Below are 27,396 nucleotides of genomic sequence, written 5' to 3' on the forward strand. Positions count from 1 at the left end.
AAAAAAAAAAAAAAAAAAAAAAAAAGACAGGCTTAAAACTTAGCAAAGTAATTAAATGCTATGATTAGGGATTGGAGTTTAATTCTCTATTACAAACTCTCTAAGTATCTGCAAAATCAAATTGTGTCAATATATGCTAGCTAACCTCAAATTTAATATATGCAGAACTGGTCCTCTTTCAAATTAAGTTAAATAGTTATTGCTAAACCTAAAGTAGTAATGCTACTGGGGCCTCCTGTGGTTGGATGTCAAGAGCTGGTGCAGAGAGGCTGAGACCTTCTGAGTTTTTACTGCAGGTTTTCTGTTGATCCCTTGCAGTCATTATCTTTCATTCACTTCCATACTCAACTTCGCATGTCATAGATTCCATGCAAGGATCCATGGTGGGCTGAATACATTCTCTAGGATTATAAGGTCTACTAAAAAAAAAAAAAAAAGAGACCAACTTTAAAAACAAGGCAGGTTTACAGTTCATGGTATAATGAGCAAGTATTGTGGCTATGAATCACAGTTTGTGTAGAGGTTTTAACTGGGTTTCTCTCTTTTTTTCTGATCTTAAAGCCATACCCATGCTTTTCAGATATGTCAGACTGAAATGGTAGGATAGCAGTAGTTTGAGAGGCACCTTTCCCTCTGCAGTTACTACCCTGTTTAACATCCACTGACAGCAAAAGCGATGTTGCAGGAACTTCTGGCATTTTCAGATTGACCAGTGCTGTATCCAGTGTGGTGTATCCTCAGGACACCATATGGTTGGCATCACCTAACCAAATCAATAGGGAAATTATACAGCCATTTCCTCTACAAATTTGTAAACTTTCATACATGTCCTCTTCAAACTGACAGAGGAAACTAGAAACAGATATGCCAAGACCTGATTCTCATTTACACCATGATCTGTGCTATGTACTTTTCAGTGCTGGGAACTGCTGGAGTAAATGAGAATCAGACCCTAGGCCATGAATGCATTGCAGTAAGTTCTCCTCCCTGGAGAGCAGCCTCCTTCTGTGTTCAGAGAGCAGCTGAAGGTTTAGCCCTGACTGTTCTGAGAATGAAGTTCCAGCTTCATAGGTACCATTTCTCAGTTAGGAGTCACATGCCAAAGGCTGCAATGCTGCTCAGTGCAGGTTCAGTGGCCTGTGTGGGAGATCGGGATAGAAACATCACATCTCTGGCGACAGCCAGCCAACCTGAAACAATTATGTTGACATTTTCAGAAAGTGTGAAATCCGTGGTTTATGAAAGAAAAGCTGTCTCACTGGCTCTGTCAGCCCAGGGTTTTAAAAAGTCCAGCTCCTCAGAGGACCTGTACAGGGTAGTCTCTGAAGGTTGTATGCAGCTTTTTGGGCCTGTGAAAGCACATTTTTGTTTCACACCCTTTGTATAGCCAAAAGCATACCTCTAAAGAAGGTCCAGTGTCATCTCATTGACCTGAAATTTCTGAAAATATTCAGAAAAAATAGATTTGAAATAGATTTGATGCACAGGTTTTTTTGGCCAAAAACTACTTGCTTTCTAACTGCTTCATCTTGAGATCACTAGGTGTGGTCAGATAGTTAATAGGTAAGCTTTTAAGCTGTGAGGACATGTTGAACATTACCAAAAGTAATGCCGTTAAAGAAAAATGGTACCCCCAGCGGCTTTGGGAAGCTGCCAGCACTTCAGTGGGATGTGGAAAGCTCCTCAGCCTGTGTTGGCAGTGGTTGTAATGCAGTCCTAGAATCACAGCATGAAGATTCAGGCTGGAAGAGATTGAGACATGATTCCCTGGGAGACCTCTTAGTCATAAACAGAGATGAAAAAAGTCCCAGCTACAGTGTTTGTTTACTGTAAGAAGTCTTCTGGAGCTGCCTGGGCAGAGTACCCTTTGGCATGCTGAGGCGCCTGGCTCCGTTTGCCCACTCTGGCAACTGTCTTAGTTGCAATATTCTAACACATAGCTGGTCTCCAAGGCAATGGTAAAGATCAAATCTCCTCATCAAGGCCAGTTACGAGAACAGTACATTAAGGTTTTCCTTTGGAATTTTAATCCAGTCTCCTTGGAGCTTTTATTCTTGTAAAGTAACAAATGTCACTTGCTTTCAAAAAGATTATCCTTAGTTTGTCAGAGATGGATCTCTAATGGTGAGTGGGGCTCCCTTGGACATCTTGAGGAAGTCTTCGTGAGAAGTGATAAGTGAGGGTCTGTCTTGCAGGAGTGGAGTCATGGTTCCCACCGGGATAACACATGTACTTTGTGTGGTACATGCTCCAGACTAGTGGCAAGGGTCAGAGGCATGCCTTGGCCTTCAGTAGCATGGCTAACAATGTTTATGTAGGCTAAATACGCTGTAGCAAAGCACATTTAGATCAAGTTGTGTTACTTGTTTTCTAGTAGGTAATGCTTTTGCTCAAGACACTAGTGTTCTGGTTCAGCTAGGACAGGGTTAAGTTTCCCCAGAAGAGAGGGGAGAAGGGATCTGCAGCCGGGTTATTCATACCATGCTGACGTCAGGTCCGGGCACGGGAGCACGCAAACTTTTCCTTTGTAGTTTTGGTGGTGGGGAGCATCGCAAGTGAGCTGTCTGTAACCATTGCCATATTTTTGTGTATCTTTTGTCTTGTTTACTGTTATTACTGTCTATTGTTGTTATCATTGCTACTGTTGTTGTTCAGATTGTTATTCATCACACTATTGTATTAAATTTCTTCTTATTTTAACCTGGGGTTTGTGCCTCAGTTCCAGCCTGACCGGCTGAGGGTGGGGGAGGGACAATGGCAGCGTTGTCTCCGGTCCTGGCAGGGCTTAAACCACCACAACTAGAAAAGGCTTTGAAAAATACTTACCCGCACCTAAGCACAACAGCTAAGGACATAAGAAAAAACCTAGGGGAATTGATTTGACAGATAAGTAACCTCCGGGGTAGGAGGAAGGACAGCTTGTGCTGAGAATGCAGAGCCTTGGCAGATTTCGAAATCCATTCCTTTGTGTCCTATGTCACTCGGGTATCCTTCAAATGCATGCACATATCCTCTAAACATTCCCCATAGCATTGGTAATATTTTCCTCCATCGTGGACATGCTGCAAGGATTAATTCCTTCGTGTTTCTTTCAAGCACACAGAAATGGAGGAGGAGCTCCAGAGACTGCCTATAAGGAGGTGGCATACTGCTCCCCAGGAGGCATCTGTTGCAGTGTTGGTGATGGGACTGATGCATTACAAAAACCAAAACAAGCAATATTGCCAATTCTAATAATTTAAAAGCCAAGAGTCAGTCTTAGGAAATCATGATAATTTAAAACAAAAATTCAAAAAGAACCTTGAGTAGCATGTTTTCTCTTTTTTTAATGGAACTTCATGCATGGTATGCAGTGATGATGTTTTCTTTGCCCTTTAACTATGAGTATTCTAAACAATTTTGTTGTGTTTTGGTTTTTTTTTTTAAATGAAAGCTAAGATGCCTACAAGTTTTTATGCATCTAGGTATCAGGGACTCTCAGAAGCAAACTACGTGTCATGAGACTCAGGCTAAGGCTGAAGGAGAAGCTACTTTTGTAATATTCTAGCAGAGTGGAACAGGATTTCTATTGCCAGTTGACTGTGGGGGTTAGAGATACATGAGGCTCCAAAGCTTAATCCCTGTTAGACCCCTGACAATACTGATCTTATTTAAGAAGCCTTAAAGTCTTTATTGCAGTTCCATGTGCTGTTGAGTCCAGAAGCAGATCGGTAGGCACTGGAAATAGCCAGCAGAGTAAAAAGATTTGGTGAGGAATTTCATTCTGTAGGGGCACCTAATTTTTAAATGTTTACAGCTCTAGTTAATTATATTATAATTAACTAGTACCCTGAATGTTTTGTGGTGGCAAGGACTTAATAAGTCTGCTTATTAATCAGAAGTTTAACAAATAACATTTAAAGATTTTTATCCCCAGGAAAAAAAATGTGTTTCTGGACCCCAATTTATTAAATTAAGGTAATGCATTTGTGACTGGGTTTTTAGTATCTATATCTATCTGTTCATCTCATCTGGCTTCAATATCACTGAACTGTAGAGATGATCAAAAGCAAAATGAGAATGGTAAAGCTAGGTTCTCATTTGAAATATTGTCTTTCCAGGCTGATATTTTTCCAGTTATTCTGCCAGCAGTCTCAGGTCTGCATCGTCTATTTAAAGTGTCATCTCATCTAAGTGCAAATCTTGGCCCAAGCCAAGGCCATCTGTTGTTGGGTAATAGTTGTGATTTATTCTGCCTCTGGATGACATTCATGGGCCAGATGCTGACTTGTAAGATTTGCTTTTATTCATTTTCAGTTTTATACCATGTGTGAATATCACAAACAGCATTTAAATTTTAGATATTTTTGTCTGATGTTTAAAATTAGGGATGAGTAATAGCATCACACACTCCTGGGATGGAATTCAGCATACATCAGAACAGGGTAGGACAGAAGAAAATATCTTACGTGTTAGAAATACATTCAAACAATGTTTCTTAATGTCTAATTTCTTCCTAATCACTAATCCATACACTCATTGATGTTGCATATAAAAAATTAAGTATTGCTTTCAGATAAAAGTTGTGGACTATTTGAAGACTTTTTTGACTTGAGAATGTTGTAGGTAGCTAAACTGTAAGCAAAATATTTATAATACTCTGCAGCATACCTTTGCCTTCATGTACAATGAGGGTAGTTATGAAACTTTTCAAGTTGCAACTGACTGTCATAGGGACACTCCTGCATATAAAAGATGAATATTATTAGGGAGATGGGTAAACTTCCCTAATTCCAGATATTTTAAAAATGACTTTTCATAGTAGAGATGGGCAGTATCTAAGATCCAGACAATCTGTACATCTTGCACATTAGCTCCTGGTAGCAGTTTGGACTTAGAGCTTTTTATGTGTCTGTCTTCTCCAGAGTTGGTGTTGAAACACTGAGGAGTTGTGCTGCAGCTCCAAAGCACGTTTGGATACACAAACGTGAGTGGAAATGACTTCATTGTCTCTCTATCTGCTGTGGGAGCAGAAAGCTCTGGGTCTTCCTTCCCACACTGTTCAAACTGCTCTAGTAAAACAGAGGAGTAACAGGTGAATTGATACATGAACATACCACTTTGCTGTGTAGTTTTAGGAAACATTTCAGAGTCTGGAGACTAATGGAAAGTCAATTTTAATGTCTTAGATAGCAGAGCAGCTTCATCAAAAATGGTTCCCATGCACTTTGTTTCAGATCCAGTGAGTTGATCTTGTCAGGTTGTATGTGGAGGGATTGCTAGTAACAGTGCTCAGATAAGAGTTATCAAAGTTTTTATCTTATCAGTTTCTGTCTGTAACAGGATTTTGTGTGGCTAAGTAGGATGGGTTGGGCCTGCCATGATTTGTGTAAAATAAGTTTACTAGTTTAGACTGAATTATAATACTGGCATTTTATGTATCTGTCCTCCTTCTTACATTCCTTTGGTTTTGATTGTTGGTTATTGTGGTCTAGAAGACAATGCTCCTTTTGTTTCTCTGAGGAGGGAAAGAAGTCTGTCTGGGTAGGATTCATTTAATACACCTTCAGGTGCTTGGACGTTGGTTGACCAGTCTGAACTAGACCTCATTCTCATGAGAGTCACTGGATAGAAGCAGACTTCTCTGGAGCTCCTGCCATCTCCAGTGCTATTTTAGTGTACAGTGAAATACCTGCTGGGTTGCCCACTTCAGTTGAGTGATCTAGCAGAAAATTACTTGGTGTATTTGTTTTAAGCCAGAATTATGAGGAAGGAGAGCAGAGAGTAGTGAACTGCTTGTTTCTTCTTTGCAACTCTTGAAACATCATTTACAGAAGTCTAAAATTAGCTGAGATTAACTCTTTAACTCCTGGTATTTAAAAACTTTTTAAAAAAAAAAAAGGTTTCTAGATGAGGTGGAACTAGGAAAGGTGTATTTTACATCTCATTTTCAATGCAAGGTTTAAAATAAAGTATTGTTTTTCAGCAAATCAGTTTGGTGGAATCAAAACCTGCCCAGCAATATTAGTGCATAGTTTGGCCATGTTGTAGTCATGGAAATAAAATTTGTTAACTGCAGTGTCAAGTCTGAGCCAATTCTTTGAAATGAACCATGATGGAGGAGAGGTAGAGCTTGCAAAAGCCAAGTGTGAAGCGTTTGCACTGCCTCTGTAGTTACCATAGGACTGTTGAGAAGTTGGTACTGCCAGTGTCTGTCCTGTGGGCTGCAAAAAGAGAATCATAGGATTATTAGTATGGGTAGAGAAAGCATCTGGTGGTGCCTAGTCCAACTTTCTCCTTGAAGTGGAACTGTTGCTGACAGTAGATAAGGGCAACCATGACTTTGTATAGCTGGGTCTTGGAAACCTCCAAGATTTCCTAGCCTCTCTGCTGACCTGTTACAGGATTGCACCACACTCTAGATAAAAAAAACTGTTTCTGAATGTCTAACCTGAACCTCCAGGAAAGGTAAGGGTACAGGAAGTACCCGAGGAATTTTCCTTAATTTGTTGCTATCCAGAAATTTGGCATTTCAGTCATGACACTGCTGTTTATTTCTGTAGATGTACTCCAATTGTAACGTCTTTGTGATTGGGATACTTCTTAATAATTTTATACATACAGTAAATAAAGGTGCCATTATAAACAAAACTAAACCAGCATCGTTTAATGTACCGATCTTCAGATATGTTAGCAAAAAAATAGTAGTTACTTGTAATGATTCACAGGTGATCGTCTATGCAGTACTTGGTTTTGCTAGGTAATGATGTTGTGGACTCTCAGAAGCACTGAAAAAAACCCAGCAGGATAAGCATTTTTTAAGTGATGTTAAAAATAGTCATCAAATCATGACAAGGACGTTGCTACAAAATGTTGTTTTAATGGCCATCTTATCTTTGGTCTGTTCCCTTGAGAACATTGAATTTCAAGAACAGTTTTTCTGTAAAGTTCATTGTCTGACTGAATGTTGTCTTAATCTCAGCAGTTAAAAAATGCAATGGGAATTACATATGTAGTCTGAGAATTATACCAGAGTGGTTTTATAATTTCGGTACCAAGATGTTTTTAATTACGGTCATTTATTGAAGTAATGTTTTCTTCTTGTGGTCAGTCATTTTGGGGTTTTTTTTGGGGGGGGAGGGGGGTGGTGGTGTTGGTGGGAAAAAAAGAAAATTGTATTTCTGCAGTGTATCTACAGAATATCTTGATCTATTTAACACCTAACTTTGCATGTAAGTCACTTCCCTGACTCTTAGACATAACAATGTAATGTTTAGATATTAAAATGGGGAAAATAGTTACCTTGACATTAGGAAGTTAACAACTGTGTCCTGAAAGAAGTCTAATTTAGTCTGCTAAAAAGATAACCTTGGCCAAAAGCATGAGACATTTGTGTGCCTGTTCTTAACCTTCAGCAGGGAGCCAGAAAGCTGCATGTAAAATTTCTGAGTGCTGGGTTTGTAAAATATCATGGGAGTTTTACAAATGGAAAAGCATGAAATAAAATGAGAGCATCAAACTCGCTTCTGCTTTTTAAACGTGTGAGATAGATGGTGGCTCTTGAAAAGTGAAGGGCAGGTGTTCTGATCTGGTTTTAGGACAGTTGCAAAAACTTAATGAGTTGACCTCCATGTTTGACACGGTGGCATCTGCCAGCTTTCATTATTCATTTCACACTGGGAGTGAATTTGACATTGCTGGCACTGGGAGAGGGACAAACACAGGGGTTGTAAAAATAAACCCTTTCCATTAATTCTTTGGGACCTGGAAAAGATACTTAGTGATTGGCAGGTATTTGTTTTGCTTAGAGCCTGAGTTAGAAATTTAGACTCAATCTGCCAATTATATAAATGCAGTCTTTTGTTCCTAATTACTAAGAGAGAACAAATATACTTCCCTCACAATGTCCACTGCGTACTGAGATGGTGCAGTGATGCAACGTTTTGTCAGGGAAGCTAAGCTTTGAAAGGCACGGGAAGCTTCCCTTGGCCTTAGTAGTCTTCCTTGGGTCTGTCTAGATTGGCATAGCATAATGATATGGGAGATGCCTGGACTGGCACTTTAATGTTATGTTATTTCTGTTGATAAGGGAAGAACCATGTTTTCCTAGAAAAAAAAAAAAAAAAAAAAAAAAAAAAGAAAAGCTGCATTTTTCCTTGCAGGCCAGGTTCATATCTAGATCATCTCCTATGGATGTAGCTTCCACTGCTAAAACCCAGGGTAGTTAGTTTGAATACCGCTGTCTTACAGCAGCACCCAGCCACCTCACAGTTCAGATAAGCTACTAAAGCACAGCTTTGCCATCAAACTGCCCTGGTAGTTTTTTGTGAGCAGAGCTCATATTTCACACGCTGTCACAACCCTGACTGATACAGTCCTACTGCACCAGGCGCAGGCATGTGGTGTGGAGCTTGACATAGATATAGCAAGATGACATTTATATATAAAGCAGACAACACTGCAAGTAAAGTCTTCAGTTCAGCAAAGCCCTTAACCACATGTTTAAATATCACTGAAGTCAAGTTAAATTACTTTAATCATACACATAAGTACTCTGTTGAATGAGGGCCTAATAGTAGTTTCCATCTCTTTCCACATGATCAAGGTTTTTTCATATTCTGCCTCATGCGATAGGGGTTTCTTCTCAGTTACACAGCATGAGCAATTGCTGTTACTTTTGGAAGACTCCCTCAACAATCTGAATTTGCTAAGCTGCTGTAAACAGTTTTATGTGGAATGCCTGTAAGACAGAATGGAAGGGAATTTTCCCAGCTTTGTACTTCCAGGGTAAATTTAACACATCTTTTCCCTTATTTTCCAGGACCACCTGTTATTGCCAGCCACCACGCATAACAAGACCAGAAGACCAAAGATGTCTATAGTGTTGCCAGCTGTAAACATCAATGGTAAGTCCAAAACACGAAACAGAGCAATAGGAGAATAATTTCAAAGAGATGTGCCTGACTTGCATGTGGAAACAAAACTTAGTCTGTTGTTACAGCTTTGAAAAAGAAGTCAGACTGGTCATTACTGGGCCTTAGTTGCCAGGGTCTCTGCTACAGCTGGGATGCTGGCAAACCACCGGTGCCTGGTGACAGAGATGGTAACAAGAGGCTGTGTGACTTGGCCAGAAGTTTTGCAGTATCTCCTTCAAGGACAGGGGTGGTGTCACCCATTCCTGGTGATTTATACAGAGCTGATTAAGGGTTACTTGAATGTGATCTAGCTTCTCTAACTTGGTGGCTACAAAGATCCCACTGAGCATGGAGACTGTCCTCATCCTCTTGTTTGGCTTCCTCCTACGCCTGCTTAGCAGGGCAAATTCCTTGGCCTTTCTGGTTTGTTAGGATGCTGACTGCCTTCCATTGGTTTCCTCAGCTGTTTACCACTCTGTTATACAACACACAGTGTGAGCAGGACCTCTCAGCACTGCATGGTCAGGATTAATAATAATCATGTTACAGTGCTGCAGGACAGCAGAGGAAACAGCTTTGCACTAGGGACATGGGCTTATTGGTGAACAGAAATGTTCTTGATCTGCGTTTTAGTCCCATATGAGAAACAGGACGTAAACTGTGTGTGTATATATATGTCTCTCTCTCTATATATATAATTAATTCATGTGGTGAGGAACTGCCAAGTTAGGACGTGTTTGGGACACAGGGTCACTGTCACAGTCATCAAACACATCATGAGCCCTGTAACAGTATAAACTTTCTGAATCTGTGCACATAATGCTTTTTTAAAACTTATGTATTTTACACTACAAGTGAATCATCAACCCAAATATTTTTGTTAAATTCAAGCATGCCAAAAACATTATCTGATGGTTCAAATTTCCATAAACTAAGAAAAAAAATTTAGTTTAGGCTTTTGACATTTTGATAATTATATTTTCCCATGAAGTACAGTAAATTGAATGTGATAATATATAACCAGCTGTATTAGGGGAATTTTTATTAGATGTATCAGAACTATTTTTAGTGTTTATCTGCCTGAAATTCCCTTTTCAAGTTCATTACAGAAATCCTTTTCTGGCTGAGCTGAATTATCATGTGCAAATGGGCACTTTATCATTTGAAGAACAAACACTATTTCTAAATTACAAAATATTTCTTCTTAACATATTACTGAATCTTGTTTTACTTGAAATAACTTTTCAGTTGTTGGAGTAAATATGATTTGGAAAATAAACATCAGAATCCAATGATAAACCTTATCCTTCATTAATAATGAAACATCGTGAAATGATAGTTACTTGAGTTCTTTGGGATTTTTCTTCAGAACATCAGTATAATCCAGGAAATAAAAAAATGTCTAGGGATTTGATCAGTGATGTTGAAACAGATGAGACACAAGGATAGCATTAAGTAAACAGTGGCATCAAACACTGCTTCCTCTGTGACACTCAGCCAGGTATTAGGAAAAAAAACAACAAACAACAAAGATACACTAGAGCCAATAGGTAACTTGGCTTGATTTTTACTTTGATTATTAGTAGATTACCTGGAGTATATGATTCTCTAAAAAGTTCTACCTGGAGAAATACCCATTTCTCTCCTTTGAGAACATTGCTCCTCCACACTATTCTGCCTCCATGGGAACTGAGCATGTCCTGAACAAGCATCTGGAAGTTAGCTAACAACAAAGCTTTCCTCCCAGATGTCTGCTGTTCTTTTAACCCCACCTTAATTCTTTGTCCACCTGCAGAGAGTCGGCTGCTAGAAGAGGATAGGTCTCCCTGGGAGGAATTGGCAAAACTTTCAGTGAAAGAACTTGTCCCCTCATGCCTTTTCTTGTGCCTCAGCAAGATCTCTGTGGAAGAAAGGAAACCTTTTCCACTGCCACTTGTTTGCCCTTCCTCTTTGCTGCCACAACCCTGGCAGAGGAGGTGAAGGGAATGCAAGCGAAGTGGCCTTTGAAATTTTTTTGGAACCTCATCACTTGCTTTCTTCTGCAGGATCTTTATTTGTCTGTGTACTAAAGTTTACCCATGACACTGTTTCCAAACATGAAACAGCTAACAGTTCAGTTGAGAACTCTTTGAACTGCTTGGACAGTTCTTTTTCCAGCAGGACCATCATCCTTTTCTGATTGCACTTTGATTGCTTGAGTGCCTTCTGAGCTCTGCTAGAGACTCTGCCTTTAGCCGGCATGAGCCATTCCCACCACCAGCTGCAGGGACAGAGAACAGGTACTGGCAAAGATTAGGAAGTAAAATGAGTGGTCAGTTGCTGTCCTCCGTGACTGCATGGAGGTTAATGACATGGCTCTGCAAGACTGATCTAGCAGTTTTCACCAGTGTACAAAGTAGAATCAAGTTTATAGTCTGAAGAGCTTTTCTTGGAGGGAAGAGTTGGGATAAGTCTGGCCAGTGGCAGTGCTTTGCAGCTAATGGCAAATCTCAGTAGAAAAATTTATAGTAGACAGATGCATGTATGTGCGTATGTGTGCATTCAATAAGGTGGAAGTTTAAGAGAACAATATTGTACAAAGCAATAACAGTACATTATTATTTTTCTTGATAAAAACTATTCAACTGTTGTATGTTGGAAAAGAGTAAAAATGGCCATTACTTTGTAACTTTCTCCTGTGTGCTCTGTCTCCTGGTTAGCCTGAACCACCTATGCCCCTCTGTGAGCATGAGGATAGGCCAGCAATGTGCTCACTGAGGGCTTCAGTGCAGATGCACAGAAATATGTTTAAATATTTAAATATGTTAAATATGTTAACATATTACAGTAAATATAAACATGTTAACATATGTTTAACATGTTTAAGTATTAATTAAAAAAAAAAGTACCTTTTTGCACATTGGTACATGTTAATTGTCCTCCTCTTACCCTCTTTCCCTTCTTCCCCACCTTGTTCCAAGCCTCCTTCCAAGCTTGCTGGGCCACCCCCCCAAGTTCACAGCCAGTAGTTACTGTCAGCTCCTCCATTTCTGCTTCCCCAGATGCTCTCACAGCCCTTTACCCTTCTCCCACTACCCTGCTGGCTGTCCCTCACTACATCTCTACCCTTGGCCCCTGCAGCCAGCCCATGCCCATGGTTTGTCCTGCCTCTGCCCAACAGCAAAGCCCCATCATTTGTGGACGGAAGTATTACAACTCTAAAGAAAATCTGCCTGATGGTACCTAAAGACCTTAGGGTTGGCAAGCCTGGAGGGGAAAAAAAGCAGAACTGAGTAGTCCTAGTCCCACTGTACATGGTTTTGGGGGCACCACTGGTGTGCCTTTACTGAGAAGTTATTCCAAGAAGAAATATCTTGCAGTTTCTCATGGGAATGAAAGCCAACTGCAATTTACGGTTAAACTCCAGCTTTTGTTTTTAAGCAAGTCATGTTTGTTATGCTGGATTGCAGCTATTATTTTAGAAATCTAACTATGCACTTGAGGCCAGTTAAGTCTCCAGTAGATTTCATTCCTAAATTTGCTTTTATTGTAATTCAGAGTCTTGTTGGCTCATTACACCAATTCCAAATTGACATATAGGCGGTGCCTTTCTTGAAGCTTAAATGAAAACATCTGCCATTAGCCTTCTATTTACTTAACTGCTGTAAAAAATGCAGTGGGTTATAACGTCAATCTTTGGATCAAAATAATCTATAGAATACAGCATAGCTAAGCCACTCTTCCTACCCCAAGCACAAGCCTTTTGTCTCTGCAGGATGCTGCAGCTTTGCAGCGCAGCACACACCACCAGTAGTCAGGTCCTTACAGCACACAAAAGTGAGAACATATGTACAGTCATTCACTGTAGGAGATAGCATTCAGCGTTTAGCCCGAGAAGCCGTTTTAATGCATTTTGCCCTAGGATTAGGTTAGGTACTTTCACAGCTTGCACTTCCTCTTGGTAGGAGCAGCTGCAAACGTCTATGCAGGTGTGTATTCACCGTGAATACTGGTGGCTGTAGCAGCAGCGCAAAGACAAAAAAGGTCTTTTTTATTCTTACTTACTGCAAAACAGTTCCCCATACATAAAAGTCCTTCCGTCGTTTGTTCTCTTTAAATTGAGGGTTGGTGTCTGCACTATCAGCCAAACAAAAGAGAGAAACCTAATGAGAAAGCCCTTGGTGAGATCCAGGGCTCATTTTCTGGGAATTGGCAGCCATGACAGAGAGTGTCTTGAATTTTTTGCAAATATTCTGGATGGGTCCTTAGTCTAATGTCACACAATGGGACTTGTCTTCAGTCTGCCTTTGAGATAGCTGTTTGTGTGCCTCACCTTCTATAACTTGTATGTTCCTAGGTTCTTAATGAGCCTTGTTCTCTTAAGGATTGTTTTTTGTCACGAAGCACAACAACAAAATAGTCTCCTAAAGTCAGAAATTTACTGTGCATGGGATGGTCAGTCTTGCAAAGTCCATGTGCTCCATTGTGTTGGCCAGCTTCTGATCGCGACCATTTCCCTCGGCCTTTCTTCTGAGCATCCATCACCGTACTGATGTAACAGACTTCAAAAGTGCTCTGAAATAATACACATTGTAATTAACAAGGTCAATAACAAATCTAGAGGTAAGGCTTTTTGAATAAAAATTGAATGATTTCTGCCATCAAGCAGCATGATCATTTGTGTGCAGCTACAAAGAACCTTCCTTCAACTGACAGCCGTATGCAAGCCACTCACAGATGTCCAAGGCTGGTAGCAAACTATCTGTGAAAAATCCATAAGGCAAACAGAACTCACACAGGCTGAGAAGGAAAATAAAAACAAAAGCTGTTTGGGAAGTGACAGCGTTCTGTAAGTTCCCATGTCTTGGGGTTGAATAAATAAAGTCTCCAACTTCCTTTGCCTTTCAGGGTCAAGCAAACAAAAGATGCCATTTCCGTCTTTTGGAGCAAGAAGAATTCCCAATCAGTCATTGAATGAGGAAGGTCTAAAACAATACATACCACTTAACGGCAGCTGACTTCCCTGAAGGTTGCTGCTTAACGTTTTGGGTAGCCTTCTCTCTTGCTTGGATGGTTTCCAAAAGGCTAATGGCTCCAGCTATCTCTAGCTGTTGTTGGTTCATTCTTCTCTTTGTGTTAGAAGCCAAGTCTTAGTCCCTGTTGCTCCCTCTCACAGCTGCTGTCCTTGGCCCCAGACTCAGAAGGTTATGCCACTCTAGTAGGTACAGAGGACAGATTTCTTGGCTCCACAAGCATGATCTGTAGAGATACTTCCCTCATTGTTTCTGCTTTTATATCTAGATTTAGCAGAAAGTGTTGAGAACTCAGCACAGCCTTACAAGCTACAGTGTATGAGCAGAAGGCTCTGGAAGTTGTGTAAGTAGGATTACAACCTATCTATGAGATGAAAGAAGAGGCTGCTAAGGTTTTTAAAGAAGGTCACTGAGAATCCTTCAGAGCATCAAGACCTCTAAACCAGGATGTAGTAAATACATCTGAGAATGTCTCCATGCTGTAAGTCTACAGGCCATTTTGAAAATGCCACCCTTCTGCTTCTTGAGCTTCCAGTTGAGGAATAAAAGTAGTTTGGTGAAGCCTGGCCAGAGGAAAATGGTTAGCTCTCAGTTAGACCTCACTGCAACAGCCAATTACTGAGCCTGGACCTAGAAACGAGGAGAGTCTGCTATCTCCTGTGTGCAGTCACGGACAAGCAGCATGTCACGTTACTGTGGTTCTGCTGTAATTAGGTTAATGCCACAGATGTACTTCAGCTCTCATGCTCATGTAAAGCTGTGCTGTAGAGGTCAGGATTGAAATCATGGCAAAATATAGTTTATCAAGGAATTTTAATGACAGATTTTAGTAAGGTGCTGCTATTCTCACTCATCTTCTCTTTTCAAAGTGATGTAAATGCAGTTTTGATGGTATTCCATCAAATTGGAATACCCCTACCCAAACATTCCTACGTTTCTTTGAACATCAGAATTGATCATTGCCTAGATTTCAACCTTAAATAGTTTTCAACAGATTTTGTTGTGTTTGAGAGACTTTGCTCTCCCCAACCATTGTCTGTTAATATATGTTGTCTTTGACAGGAAGGAGAAGATTAAATTATTCAAAAAACTATGAAAGAAATCATTCAAGAATCTGTGCACAAAAGTAATGGAATCTGTGTCACTTGAGTTCATGTTTATTTAGTTAGACAGGAAACGATCAAGAAATGAAATCATGAAAGCTTATTCCCCAATGACTTTTCATAATGAGCTGTTTACCTAAATTGCTAAATGAGTAACCTATTTTTGTGTATTCAAAATAACAGGATGATGATTTCAGAGGATCTTTTGTGTCTTTTTGCCCCTTCAATAATATGAAGAAGAATATCTCTTGGGTTTTGTGTGATAGAGGAGGCCAAGCCCCAGTGTGATTGGTCTTCCTTGTATAGACAGGATAAATGCTACAGATGGCATTTTCTTGGGAACATGCTGTCCATGAAGAGGGTAGAGAATGAATCATAAATTAATTGGGTTTCATACTTAGTATTTCCAACACCAGTGTCGAGTTATTACACCAGATTGTTTTTTCCATATGAAAGATACACTTCTATAAAATCCACAAAGTAGAAGAAAAAAAAACCCATGACATTCATTACCAGTATTGATGCCAATATGGAGTTGCAGAAGGAGCCAAATTCAGTTTAGATCTGAACGTGTACACATCTCGCTGCAGAGACCATATCTTCTAGATGTTCATTAACCTGGATGCTGATTCTGCCATGTAGGTATGCTCTCCCACCAAGTTTCACAAGAGAGCACAGAGCTGAGACCTGTGCTACAAAGCAAAGAAAATTTTCATCCCCATCTGTGAGATTACCATCGCCATCTTGGCTACATTGAACTGTGTTTGTGCAGCATGTCATAATTCTAGCCTTGAACGCAGCTGATCTGCCGTAATACATTTTCAAATGTTGTAAATTTAAGATTACATAATTCCTCTTAGTGTTAAATTATAGGTGGCAAACAGTTTTATGTTTGTGATACAGGCCAACTCTGGTAGCTCTATTTCTGTAGTGATCTGAAACATAATTATCCATAATGAGCTCACCCTGTAAAAACATAAAAAACTGCAACAGAGCTGGTAAAAGAGGTTCACATTTATGAGTTCTGTCTTGAGAATATCACTGGAGTAAACCTAGAGATTAGTAAAAACACAGCAGTCTAAGATGGTCTTTTTCAGTGTTTGGATTGCAGTCTCTAAGGAGACTGCTGCCAGTGGGGCTGAAAGGCCTTTGCTGCCTTCTTGTATCCCGGGTCCATCTTTCATACTTCAGCTTTCCTCACCCTCTTCATAGAGCCCACCTTACCTCTGGTGCTTCCTGGTGTGCTTCCCAGGCATCCTCTGGGCATGATTCTTTGTAGCAGGGTTGCTGTAGGAAAGCATTTGTAAAATAGGTCCTGAGCATCTGAAAAAACATTTTTGGTCATCCGCCACTTCATTGTAAATTGTCTACCACCGTCCTGTCTTATTCTGTAGTAGCCTCAGATGAAGAGACCGTGGTATATCCCCGTACAGCACAAATACCTTCTGGGTGAATGTGGATGAAGAAATGATTGCCAGCCCAAGCTGCCCCTCACCGTGAGAGAGCAAACTCATACGTTAATGCTGTAAATCTCCTGTTGCTGTAGCTGGGAGACAGAAATCTTTGAAACAGACATCTCACTTTTATTAGCATACCATATTCAGATAGGCACTCTGCAGCATGTGTGTGTGTGTGTGTGTGTGGGGGTGTTTTTTAATTAACTGGCAAATGCATTGAATCAGAATCTCGTGTGGAGGAAAGTGCTTGCCCCACACGGACAGAAGCATCACAGAGATGGTGTTAAAAATACTCTTCTACGAGCAAGAGCTGATCACAGTGTCTAAATAAATGAGGTAATTTTATGTATTCAAGTGAGACAGGTGGAAAATTCAGCTCACTCTTTGGATACCATCCAACCTATAAAGACATTTCAACTGTAAGTGAATACAGGCACTCACCAGCCTTCACTCTTAAATTAGTGAGACACTTTTAACACTAGGATACAAATGATATTGGGTGATAGAGAAGGTCCATGTCAATGAAAAAGTGATGCTGCCTCTTGAAAAAAAAGTGAAGTCGAATAGTTAAATTAATTTTATCAGTAAGTGCCTCCAAATTGAAGCAGTGGAGTATGTACTACAGTTCAAAGGTAAGGGCTAAATAAGAACAGGAAAACATATTAAAAGAAAAACCAATAGAGTAAAATGCTGGCAGATGTTACAAAGATTGATTAAAGATTAAAAGCTCAGCACAAAAATCTTTAAAAGGACCCTAAAAAATCCAGCAGGCTTAAGTAACATGTTAAAGCCAATTCATAGAAGTAAGAAGATATCTTTTAAACAATAGACATTGTAGCCAAATGGGGGAATAGAAAAAAGAAGACAATTTCTGGCAGGCTAAATGTCAAACCATAAGAAGTCAAGCCAGAAAAAAGATATTGAGGAACAGCGTGCCTGAGGCATAAAAAAATAATAAAACATTTTTCAGAGGAAGCCTGCCAGGGAATCTCTAGTGCCTGTAGAGGACCAAGGTGCAAAAGAGCACTTAAAATTGAAGTCAGCACTGCTAAAGGAAAGAGCAAAAAGTTCTTGTGCTGGTGTTAACCGCTGAGGCTATATAAATATCAGGAGAATGGCAAGTGACAAAAAGGGCAAACTTTTTTAAAATGGCTTCAGAAACTGTAAAAAATCAAGTCTCACTTTTGCACAAGCTGGCTGAATCTGTGAGAGCTGAGCATGTCCTGGTACATACAATAGATTGGGAAGAGACAGCACAGCTTCTGCAGAGGAACGTCCTACGTTAGTGCTCTATTGGAGGCCTCAGAGGGATCGCAAGTGTGAGGATAAGGGTGGTCTCTTCAGCACAATAACATACCAGAGTGTTCAAAAAAACCTGGAAAAATTTAGTTCTTCAGAGACTGCTAAAAGAAAGCAAGTTTTTGTGAAATGAGGGAAGGCTCACTTGTGGATTAGTATCTCTCTAAAAGGTGTAAATAAAAGGTGGAAACAGATGGTCACATTTTGCAACAAAGGGGATGTTACCAGTAGACTCCCATGCAGGTCTCTGCTGCGGAGATACCCATGCATCTCCAGGCACAGGCTTGGAAGATCTTGGGAGGGAGTGAAACTCTGTTCAGCAGGTGAAACTTGGTGTGAAAAATTGCAAAAGAATTTGCCTGGAAAAAAATGTTCCTGTCCAGACACACAATGGCAGGTTCTAACTGAGCTATTACTGCTCAGAGGAACTGCTGCACATCCTTCCCTGAAGTGTTGGCTTAGCCAAGGAAGAAGAGCACTATAATTTATTAGAGAGGGATTAGAAAACAAAACATAAACCATCTTTACAGACCTGCTGAATCCCCATCTTCAATATTATACACATTTGGTCATCGATGTTTATAGATAAAACAATGAGAGATGCAGGAAAAAAAGCAACAGGAATGAACATTAAGTATAACAGCTTCCCTACCACAGTGACTATTGAATTTGGCAGTGATGGCTGAGGAAGCAGTTATAACAACCTGAAGACCCATGAATGGTGTAGATAAGGTAGCTGGGAAGCAGTTATCTACTGTTTCACATATCACTAAAAGTATGTGCTTGCCCTGACTTTCGCTTGTGCCACTGATCATTGTTAGAGGCAGAAATACAGGTTGGATGGGACTTCGCTCTCCTGCCTGTGCAGAGCAGCCCTCCTTAGGTAGTACCAAGTCTAGAAAGGGAAAGCAGCCAGTCCACCAGTGCAGCAGGAAAGGGAGTTTGCTGTCATCTAAAACCAAAGGTAGCATTGGGCCAGAGAGGTTTTCCAGCTCTAACAACATCTGCAGGATGCTAGGCCCATGGTAGGGACCGAAGGGACCATGCCTATGCCTCCCAGACCTTCCCTGCTGCACCCCAAGGGAGCAGGCCCCTATGTGCTGTCCTGGGACAAACCCTCCAGCCCTTGTTCTTTAAAGAAGCCTTTACTGGAATGACTTTATAGGCTACTCTCTTCTGTATACTTATTTGTCTTGTTAGGGGGTATGTCTACATTTGCAGGCTAGGGAGGGCAGGGAGTTTGTTTATACATCTTGTGCCTCCCAAGCAGGCATGGGATGGTTCTCCTCAATAGTATTGCCCTTTGTCCAGCCTCTTTTCTTCAGTCTCAAGAGAGTTTTCTGTGAAGCAAAACTGCTCTGCCCCTTGTCTTTGTTTTCTCTTTTTTTTTTTCTGTTGTCATTAGCATTACCACAGCTGGTTAGGTTTCAAATACGGCCATCCTGCAGCAATGATACCCTGCCAACAACACGCTTATGCACAGCCAGTGCTGTCAAAAATGTCTCAGTATTTCTGAGAAATACTCTACCTGAGGGAGCTTTAAATGATGCCTGGGAGGGTCAACACTGGTGATTCTGATCTTCTCTTCTTGCAATGGCCATTGGCTCCCTCTGCAAACCATCAAGATCAATCACAGTAGATCCATACTGGGCCCTCTCCTCTGTAGCTCATACTTTTTCTCCTAGAGGAAAGTGACTGTGCAGCATGAAAGAAGATTGGAAAGGGAGATGGGAGATCAGGTGGGAAGTGGTCCCTGGGAAGAGCTGACTTTCCTTCCCTCTCCCTGAGACCTTCCAGTCTGGACCAGATACTGCAAAGCACCATCTGGCACAGATCGGTTGGACTAAATGATTTTCAAGGTCCTTTCCAACCTAGTTGATTCTTTGATTCTGTGATCTGCCACTGACTGCATTGCCCACAGGCACTGGCCTTTTTCAAAAATCACATAGTGATGTAAGCTAAGGGCATCCACAGCCAGTGCTGATCTCTCCTGTGGATCTGTTATTTACTTAGGAGGCCACAGAGAGCTTGTGTCCTCCAGTTTTTTGCTTACCCCTCATGGCTGTGTATATCCCCCTTGGATAGTCCCTGGCACGCGTGCTCTAACTGCTTAGACATAGAGAGAGACCCTTGCTCCTTACTGTCAGCTTGTGGCTCATCAAAGTGACTTTGATTATGTGGATCCAGTGTTTTTGACCATAGTCCCTGTTCCTGTACTCATATAGACCAGCAGCCTGGCTTGCTGTTTGAGAGCTGCTATAAAACCTGTGTCAGGGACTGAGGACAGCAGAGCACACAGAGGTGAGACCATCGCAACTGGGTTGTTTGGAAATAGTTCCAAGCGGAAATTTACTTTTAAAAAGAAAAGTTATTTGAGTCACAATATAACTTTCCCTTGCCTCAAATAATCCTGTCTAAAGAGCAATCTGTAAATGTTTTAGGAACCCTGCTGCCTTGTTGCAGTGAGTGTATTTTTAGTCTGTGTATCTGTTACAGTAACACTGCTTCATTTATATACTTATTTGGTAGTGTATACCAACCCTTCAGATGGAAACATTGTCCAGATGTGCTGGGTAGGACAGTCAGGGCTGCTCAGCAAAGATGAGATGGAAGATTGCAGAAGTGACAGTGCAGAGAAAGCCCCCTGAATTATGTCTGGGGACAGCTGCGGTCCTTCAACAGGCCAGCCCCAGAGCTGCATGCAGCTGGTGCCCTCATCTTCTGAAGCTTGTGCTTTCTGAACTCCATGCTGCCCTAAACATAAGCTCTGTTTTGGGCCAGGGCAGTTGCAATATAAATTGAGTCATTTGGTGCTAAATCATTCTTTAAACCAAACTTTGTTATCATCTTGTGCTAGCTTGGTGCAGCTAGCACAAAGCAACCAGGTACTGGAACACATCTGGTGGCTCTTTGAAAGCTGCCTTGGTTCCTTTTCGTGTGATAGATGAGGCTGCAGAAGGGGATCCAGGTGTAAATTACCACTGCCACTGACTGTCTTTGGAATCTGGTGTGGCAAATCAAACTTTCTCATTAGAAGGAAATGTAGAAGGTATAAAGGGCATGAGTAGCTGTCAGCAAATATGGTTTTAGAGGATTTGGTGGTTTTGTAGCACCTTATACAGAGATAATACCCTGGCACCTACTTTGACCTCAGCTAAACTAGTTCCATGGATAGCAGATTCACTCTACACTATTGTCCATGAGGAGAGGTTGATTTTCTAGCCTTACTGACAAAGTTAAAGCTGGAGCAAGTGATTTCCCTTCCTGTATCCTACCAGAAGAAGCAAGGACATGTAGTCCACATTTATGTGATTGACACTAGCCTAACTGTGTATTCAGTGAGCACAGGGGAAGTAGGGCCAGGTAGATTCTGACCACTTTTACGGGTCATCTACTAAGAAGCCAAACAGTAGGTATGTTTGTTATCTACTGCAAAGGCAATTGGGGCCTTAGAGAAGAGTCTGAGGATTGGGGACCCAAGCCCTGAATTATACAGTATTATATAGTATTAGTGTCACAGAATATTTTTTGGGTAGTTCACTGTGGGTCTGCCCAGAATAAGGTAAAATTCATAGTTGATTTGGTAGAACAAGGTTCTACCAATTTACCTAAGCGCACCTTCAGAAGGCTGCAAAACTCTTCCATGGTGTTTGGTTACAGCCTTGAAACACTTCAGCAAGGTCAGGTGGCATTTCAGGGGAGCTCTGTTTCAGCCTCTCTGCAAACTGTGCAGTTTTCAAGACAAACATTTTACTGCAGCAAAGCTTTTTGGAGAGGATGTGTGTAAGTGGGAAGGGATAAATTACCAGAATAACATGTTCCTGTCCTATCTATGACTGCGTCCATAGGGCCAAACAGCCACTGACATGTGTAGTTTAAGTCTAGAGAGACAATTGATGTCACCATTTGTTCTGCTTTACTGCAGAACAGACACCAAGATTTGCCTGCCTCTCAAGCTCTCTGCCTGTCTTCTGCCTTGCTCTAAGACAGCATCTTTTACAGAAGTAGATGCCTGATCTCAGTGATGGACATATGAACATTCAGATGATTGATATATGCCATTACAACCAAGGGGAGAAGGAGGGCTTTGGGTTTATGGTCTTTCTAAGACAGTTTTGAAAATACAGTGCTTCAAATATGAAGACAGTCTTCCATCATCTTCGGTAATTTGTAACAGTAGTTATTGCCTTCAGCCTTATTTACTAAACATTTTTGATTTGGACTGCAGACTTAGCTTTCATCAGTTGGATCTTGCAATATGTTTGTTTTTAAGAGGAGCTCCCATAAACCCTAGAGAGCAGCACTGGGGAATTAGATTTCTGTTCTCTAGACCAAGCTCGTGCTGAGAGTTTGGTACAGCCTGTCAGAGCCAGTTGAGCCTCTTTGAGAAGGTGCAGTCAGAGAACAGCAATTCTTGGCACAATTACCTTTGCTGTTAATTTGAAATAGTCTATCATCTGAAGCACAGCTTTTAAACCTGTTAACAAATAATTAACTGTAACACAGCCTTTTGGCCTGGGAAGGCTTCTTAAAGCCTGAGGCTGTACTGTGTGAGAGGCTGTATGTTCTGAACTTCAAAGAGGCGCAATAAATCTATTTATAAATCCAGATACCTTTACAGGAGATCTGTTCCTGTTTTTTCACTTATGTAATCCCACAAGACATCACTCATAGGTAATTCAACACAATAAACTTTAGAAATAATTTGGTGTTGGTGTTGCTCTGGGCCATTAAGCAGCCTGGTGTAATGCACATTGGCCGTGCTGACCTTCCAGCCAACAAACAAGCAGTGCCAGTGGATAGCAACTTCTGGCTGTCAGTCCTTCCTTCACAGATAGCCCTGCCTGCATTTGCCTCCCTGTGAGATGTGAAGGGTTCGTGCTGGGGCAGTGCAGTACACAGTGACCTGAGCGTTGAGAGAAAGCACTGGTTATGTACACTGACCCCTCCAGAGATCAGTCACACTCAACTGGTGAGCTCAGCTCATTGAGGCCTCTGGAAAACCCACCTTCTGCTCCTCTGGTGTCTCCCAGATGTTGGTACTGCTGGATGGCCCCATGGAAGGGGAAGGAAAGAAAGCCTGATGGGGGAATCGCCAAGCCAAATTGTTGGCCCCTTCTGTGGATGAGGTCAGACAACAGGGTCCCATGGAGAACCCACAACTCTATTCCAGATATTGCCCACTTGCTGACAGAGGATTGGGAATAGCACAGATGAGCATACCCAGCTGCATAGACATTGGATTTAAACTGACCATCAAAGAAACATGGCACAGTTTTCACTGCAGTCTGAACTGTGGGTGCTGCAGGTGTGCATCCCTTACCCTGTGGCAAATGTCAGCTCAAATCTCACTGAAAGGGCTTTGCTCAAGTTGCACTGCCTTGTCTTTGTCACGAGCAAAGAGCAGACAGACAGTCATCGCAGCTCAGTTGATGTATGTTGGCTTCTTTGTGGACCTGGGCTCTGTAATGACTGATTGGAGTCTACCCTAAGGGACTCCAGCACCTGCAGCTCACAGAAAGGCAGGGCCAGAGGGACCATGAGTGACTGCAAGTGCCTGTGCAAGATGAGGGTCAGGTACCCCAGGTCTTGTCTGACAAGCTGTCATCTGGCCTTTCCTTAAAATTTACCAGTCACAGAGATCCTCTGGTCTCTCAAGGTAGCTTCATCCAGGGCTTGTATGCCATTATCATTAGAAACTTGGTCAAAGATCGATCTGTTTATCTTGAAATCCAGCTGATTATTTCTGATCCTGTCATGCTGTTGGCTTATCCACAGTGATCCTCTGCAGTCTTCAAGCTTTTTCTGCAGTGCTTCTGCCCAGCTCCATTTTGTACTCATGTTTTCCAGTTCTCCTGAGTGTTGTACTTCACTCTGGCCTTGGGTGAAGTGCATCGTGAAGATTTTGGACAGCTTCTCTCCTTTATCGAAACTGCAGTCTAATCCACTACTCCAAGGTGGTTGAAATCTCTCCAGTTTAGCATCTTCCAGAAATCTTACAAATATGCTCTCTATTCCTCATCCAGATCATGAAACAGTTTAATGGTATTGAGCTCAGGCCGGAGCCATGTGGAATCATTTTTGCAATGCCTGCCCCTTTGACAGTGAGCTGGTCTTTCCAAACATCAGATTGCGTCGGCTGCACTCAGGTCACGTTTGCCTGTTGGTTTGCTGAGAGCATCACGTGGGCTTACGAAGAGCTTCAGCCCCTCCACCCTCGGGGCTGGGGTGTTCTAGTCAGGGCTCTGCGATGCTGCCCAGGCATCCCCAGGGCTGGCACAGCTTTCATGCTGCTCCTTTCAATGCCGCTGGTTCAGGTGCCCAGCAGCATCACCAGGCAGTAACTGCTGTCTTTGTGAAAAATCCCACCTCCTCTTCTAAGTCAGTTTGGTGCTCATGGTAACGAGAAGTGCTGCTAGAAGTGTCTGTAGTGGGAACTGAGACATTGCTGCTACTGTCCTCATTCCTGTGAGATGAGACCCTTTGCAGAGGCTCCCTGCAGCAGTACTTCATTGACAATACCTTCAACCCAAGAGGGGAGAAAATGAAATACCTGTCTTTGAACCTGAGTGTCACTCCTGGGCTAATGCGCAGATACGAAGCAGGATTCAGGCACTCTGTGAATGTCTGAGTTGGGTGTGTGAGTCCCCTTCATGCCTGCTGGCTAGAGAGGCTCATTGTGAGCGTGATTCTGCCCAGCTATCTCTGCTGTGGTGGCCTCAGAAGACACAGCACCCCTTGCACAGGGTAGCAGAGCTGTGGCTTACTTAATTTAGTCATGGGGGGAGCCTGTGTCAGCGCTGGGAGAAGCGGGATCCCGGCGGCCCGAGATGGGCTGATCTGGTTCCCATGCTCCCCACTGCCACCCACAGAGCACTTGGGCTGCTCTCTGTGATTGCTGTTTCCCAGCGTGTTGTGCAATGCCAGGGAACCTAATGATAGCCCGCTGTGCTGGCTGCTGCGGGCAGACATGGGGAAGTCTTGCTGCCTTACCAAGAGGTTTTCCTGGCCCTGGCAGCTGTCCTAGCCCACCTCACCCGTTTGTGGCTTTGGAGCACATTTTCTGACATAGCTGGGATCCTGTTGCTGTCCTCTTTGCAGTGTGAGAGCTGAGGAGTTGTGTTTTCATCTTGCTGTGTCACAGGGAGCCAATCTGCTCTTGTTTGCTCTCTCCCTTACCCACTTCTCCTTGTGCCCAGCTGCCCCCTGCAACCCCCTGTCCCAAGGAGCACCAGTCCAGCCTCCTCCACCATGTGGTCCCGAACCTGTTGTGTGAGAACCAGGAGCAAATCCAAAGGGTGAGAGAAGGGGTGACCTGGAGAGACAGCCTCAGAAAGGGTCCCAACTGGGGACACAGCACCCAAAGCTAAGTCAGGGCTTTATCAGCAGCACCACAGCCAGGAGGGACAAGGCGTTTGTCAGGGTGTTTGGGTCAGCAGCACAGAGACATGCACAGCTGCTCCTGGCCTTGGTCACTCAATGGCACATACAGAGCTTTTCCATTTCATTTCTGCAGGTGGGAGCTTTGATTTCCCTTGCAGGCTCTCAGCCCCCTTCGCAAGAGTTTGCTCCTGCTTTTCATTACTATACCAGACATACTTGATCTAATGGCTTCTACAGGTGGCGTGGGGTACAGGAGGGTCTGGCCGCGGTTGTCAGCTGTCATCCAGAGTCGGAGTTAATCCAGGAAAGCAGTAAAAATTAGTAATGTATATTGCATTCCTCCAATCCATACGCTTTCCATTAGGTGATCTTCCATCCTCCTTAGCACAGAAAGAAGACTCTGCCGATGGCAGTCGGCGTTTCTGACTCTGAAAGGCAAGGATTGGTTGTGCCTGGAAATCCGATCTCTGCTCTCGCATTCCTGGACACACTGTCTATGCAGAGAATAGTCTCCCACCTTTAAATCCAGGCAGCAGATGCTGGACATGTGCACGGCCTCTGCCTGCAAGCCCAGGAGCTTCTGTGACAACAGACGTGCCTGGCTTGGGGCCACGCCAGGGTGGTGCAGCCTGCCATGGCCTTGCATTGGGGTCCCATGTGCTGGCCTGGGTCTCCCCATGTCTGGAGGCCTTGTCCAGGGTCACACCACAACGTCAAGAAAGTACAACAGCCAGGTCAGCACAGTAATGAGGTGCAGTTGATTCTTTTGACAGACAGCTTTTTGACTTCTTTTTTATTAATAATCTGGTGAAGAAATTCCTCTAGATCCTCAGTGTCAAGAGGCTTACAGTATTCTTAAACCAATAAAAAGAAAGTGAAACATTCAGCTTGCTTCAATAAGCCCTCTCTTCAATCATGCTTTAGTGGCTCAAGAACAACAGTCTGGTAATAACTGTTATACAATGCAAATTCCATTGGTAATTATGTGCAGATGAAGAGGAAACTAAAAGACTTATATTAATTTCTAGGTGTGACCTGGTCCCTTTGAGGTGTCACGAGCAGGCTGGGGCTGCGCTGTGTGAGATGGAGCTCCAGACCAAAAAAAGGTCCAGAAAGCTCTGCTTTTAGTGCTGTTGGGTCACTAGCTTGCAGGGCTAGTTCCTTCTTTTTTTCTTAACTTTTACAGAGAATGTTATCAATGGGCAGGACTACGAGGTGATGATGCAGATCGACTGCGAAGTGATGGACACCAGGATCCTCCACATCAAAAGTTCCTCTGTTCCTCCATACCTCCGAGAGCAGCGCAGGAATCACACTGACACCTTCTACAGCGCGTCTCCCTCTGTCCCGGAGACGCCTCATGCCCTGCGGGCTATTGTCAAATCCCTGCAGTAGCTCCTGCAGCACAGGGACACGGCCCATGTGCCTGGCATGCAGCAGGTCTGCTGCCAGACTGCGCCTCTTCACTGGCAGGGCCCTAGGGCTCCAGGAATGTTGGCACAGCCAGGGCAGCCCCAGCTTAGCCCATTCCTGTGCCTGACCCTGCCCGACGGCCGCGCCCTGCCAGGGGTTATACAGCTGGGAGGCCATGCCCTGTGCGATGCCTGGTGCCAGGGATGTCAGTGAGGCGCGCTGCTGCAGTCCTGGGGTCCACAGCAACAGCTGGTGCCCAGGAGCCACATGGGCCGTCCTTGCTACTTATGCACTGTCCAAAATTGTGGGTTGTTTTTTTGGGTTGCTCTGGTTTGTTTTGTTTTGTTTTCGTCCCTGTTAAACCTGAGGTGGGGTGCCAAGTGCTGAGGTCCTGCCCAGAGACACCATTGCTTGAGAGCAGGCTTCCCTCCCTGCAGCGTGCGGGGAGGCAGCCTCGGGGAGCAGTGTCCAGCTCCCAGCTGTGGATGCAGGGGGAGCTGCAGTCCTGCACACCATGCCAGGCCTGCCACACCAGCCCTAGCCCTGTGCCCCAGGAGCAGGAGCATCCCTCCTCTGCCAGAGTGGCTGTGCTGGGCCTGGCTCCTTGTCACACCCATGCACACCCACATGCCAGCCCCCAGTCCCTGCCCCTGCAGTCACCTTGCCAGGCAGCAGTGGGCTGTTGCCCAAGGTTGTGGCAGTGCCACAGGGCTGGCCCAGCCCCAGCAGGATGGTGGGAACCCATACAGCCAAAGCACTGCAAATAGAATAAACCATTCCCACGGATCACCCTGCCAGGGGAGTCCTGTGGTTAGACCCCTGGGTGCCCCCCCCC

The 27,396-nt window shown here is 43.0% G+C and overlaps 1 protein-coding gene across 2 annotated transcripts in view; it reads left to right on the plus strand.

Annotated features, from left to right (window-relative positions):
• Window positions 1-27,388, plus strand: part of ATF6 (activating transcription factor 6) — a 79,380-nt gene extending 51,992 nt beyond the window's left edge. For both annotated transcript variants that reach the window (XM_026854291.1, XM_026854290.1), the window contains exons 13-14: window positions 8,801-8,885; window positions 26,335-27,388. In XM_026854291.1, the coding sequence (XP_026710092.1) occupies window positions 8,801-8,885; window positions 26,335-26,543 (294 nt within the window). In that variant the 3' untranslated portion in view covers window positions 26,544-27,388. The remainder of the gene's footprint in view (window positions 1-8,800; window positions 8,886-26,334) is intronic.
• The last annotated feature ends 8 nt before the right edge of the window (window positions 27,389-27,396 follow it).

This window comes from Athene cunicularia (genome assembly GCF_003259725.1).
Source record: "Athene cunicularia isolate RWA chromosome 8 unlocalized genomic scaffold, athCun1 chr8_part1, whole genome shotgun sequence".
In the NCBI taxonomy this organism is placed as follows: domain Eukaryota; kingdom Metazoa; phylum Chordata; class Aves; order Strigiformes; family Strigidae; genus Athene; species Athene cunicularia.